A 2,594-nucleotide genomic window follows, 5' to 3' on the forward strand; every position below is an offset into this window, starting at 1 on the left:
GAGCTAGTAAGTGGAGGTGGCTCCAAAGCCCTGCTTCCCCCTGCTTCACACTCAGTGTCCACCCTGTGGGTCCAGACGATCGGAGGTAACTCGGATTATCTCATCTGATTCTCTCAACTCTGGAGGAAAGGTGTTGTCCCCACTGTCCCGCAGATGAGGCTGAGGCTGAGCCCTAGGTCGTGTGGAAGCCTGGGGGCCAGATGTGGGCTCCAAAGCAGAGCGCTCCCTGCACCCTCTGTGCACACAAGCGTAGCTGTGGGCTCTGAGCGGCTATGCCCATCCTGCTGTTTCTTCTCCCATGGCGAGTGCCGATGGGCCTAGCTTCCCGGGCGGGGACGGGAAGAGGGCCAGGGCTCAGCTCCCTGCCCTGACAGGCTCTTGCTCTGTCCTCAGGGAGCTGCAGGAGAGGGAGAAGGCCCTTCGGCTCCAGAGGGAGAAGCTGCAGAGAGAACTGGAGGAGAAGAAGAAGAAGGTACAGGGGAGCGGGGCGTGTGGGGCCCGCATGGGATCAGAGCTGAGCTTTGGGCTGAGGAAGGCCTGACCTAGCGGCCCCTGGGGCACAAGCTTCCTTGCCTGCCTGGCCTTGGGGGCTGGCATGGGGGACGGGGAGCACGTACACATGGTCTCTCACGTCCGGCTGGCCACTGATCCCAGGAAGAGCAGCAGCGCCTGGCTGAGCAGCAGCGGCTGCAGGAGGAGCAGAAGAAAGCCACGGAGGCTGCAGCGGCCAGCAAAAGCTTGAACGTGACCGTGGATGTGCAGGTGAGGCTCAGGCACCAGAGCAGAGAGACGCCCCCGGCTCTTCTCAGAAGCTGAAGGCATATATTAGGTCATATATTAGGACCAGAAGAAAGAGGAAGAATACAGTCAGACCCATAGTTTTTCTTACTTTTGATAACATATATTCTTTCTTGTCCTAAAAATAGAATTTGTTGTTAAAAAAGAAACAAAACTTTATAGATGAGTACAATGTAAAAGTGCTCTCAGAAGAAAACTTTAAATCTGGTGTACATTTTTAAATATTTTTAGACATATAAACGTTGTATTCACTTACACACAGACATACCCAGAGTCTTAAATGGGCACAGGCTGTACGTACTATCCTGGTCTGTTCAGGCTGCTTTAACAAACTGCCGTAGACTGGCGGCGTAAACAACCATTTATTTGAGACCGGGAAGTCCAAGGTCAAGGCGCCGGCAGACTGTCTGTTCGAGAGCCCTCTTCCTGGTTCACAGACGCCTGTCTCCTCATTGTGTCCTTACAAGGCGGGGGGAGGGAGGGAGCTCTCTGGGGTCTCTTTTCTGAGGGCGCTGATCCCATTCATGACAGCACCACCCTCACGACCTCTGCACCTGCAAACATCACATTATGGGTTAGGATCTCACGCAGGGATCTGGGGGAAACACAGACATTTACTCCATAACACACACCATTTGGCAGCTTGGTTTTTTTCCTCCCTTTTTTCCTTTCATTTCATGTATTGTCGACATCTGTCTATTTCAGCACTTGTAAATCTCTTACTTCTGACAGCCGTGTACCACTTAGTTGCCAGAATTTCTTTAACCAGCGCCTGTTGATGAGCATTTAGGCTCCTTCCAGCTTAATGCTCTTACGAATGAGTGGTACTGTGAGGAAGGGCTTTCAGTGCAGCGTGGGTCGAGATGCTGGAAAGCTGGGAGCTGCTGAACGTTCACCTGGAACGTATGTTTAAATTACAAATCAAGGGGCTCCCAGTGGAGTCCCGGGAGCTGGTCACGGCAGACACACCGACCTGAAAGTAACGTTTACAACTCACTTTAACATGGAAAGGGAAGATTCGGAGTTGTGTATGTGGTGTGACTTTTTAAAATTAAAAAGCGACCCTGAGCCTTTTGGTTTTTCCTCTGAAGCGAGGCAGTGGGCAGAGCCCCAGCCTTCCTCGACGGTGAGAGATGCAGGGGTCGGGGCGAGGAGGAAGCTAACGGCCATGTTTATTTTTTTCAGTCCCCGGCTTGTACCTCGTATCAAATGACTCCACAAGGGCACAGGGCCCCTCCCAAGATCAACCCAGATAACTACGGGATGGATCTGAATAGCGATGACTCCACCGATGATGAGGCCCACCCCCGGAAACCCATCCCCTCCTGGGCCAGAGGTAAGCAGGGCCTGGAGCTCCCCGGAGACCTGGGTCCTCACCTGTGACTTCTGGGGCCCCGGAGGGAATGGCTCAGGTACCGTGGATGTCGGGAGCCTGTTGTGCCCGTGGGCTGGTAGCTTGATGCATGGGCCTGAGAAGCCTATGTCGGGCCTTGGGATGCGCCCAGGGAAGGGTGGGCGCCCTGTGGCCGGTGGGCCCATCTTTGGACCAGATGATGATGTTGGACGTCCTTGTTCTCAACAGACTTATTAAATTGCGGCTGGCTCTGGGCACAATGGTGCTAGGCGTTCTGGCTTGGGTGCTAGTCCCCTCCTTGGAGTTGTGCCCAGCAGGCCAGATGAGACTTGGACCCAAATAAGTAGCATAGGGTGGGCACAGAGCTAAGAGTAGTAATGGGGCGGTAAGACTGGTACGTGGGGGTTCCAGCCAGCTGGGGAAGGCAGGAAAGCCCTGAGGG

The 2,594-nt window shown here is 54.1% G+C and overlaps 1 protein-coding gene across 1 annotated transcript in view; it reads left to right on the forward strand.

Annotated features, from left to right (window-relative positions):
- The window catches only part of INCENP (inner centromere protein), a 25,119-nt gene that overhangs the window by 20,630 nt on the left and 1,895 nt on the right, over nt 1-2,594 (forward strand). The window contains exons 16-18 of the mRNA XM_023535815.1: nt 394-472; nt 655-762; nt 1,984-2,134. Coding sequence (XP_023391583.1) covers nt 394-472; nt 655-762; nt 1,984-2,134 — 338 coding nt within the window. The remainder of the gene's footprint in view (nt 1-393; nt 473-654; nt 763-1,983; nt 2,135-2,594) is intronic.

Source organism: Pteropus vampyrus, unplaced genomic scaffold, assembly GCF_000151845.1.
Source record: "Pteropus vampyrus isolate Shadow unplaced genomic scaffold, Pvam_2.0 Scaffold144, whole genome shotgun sequence".
NCBI classification, from domain to species: domain Eukaryota; kingdom Metazoa; phylum Chordata; class Mammalia; order Chiroptera; family Pteropodidae; genus Pteropus; species Pteropus vampyrus.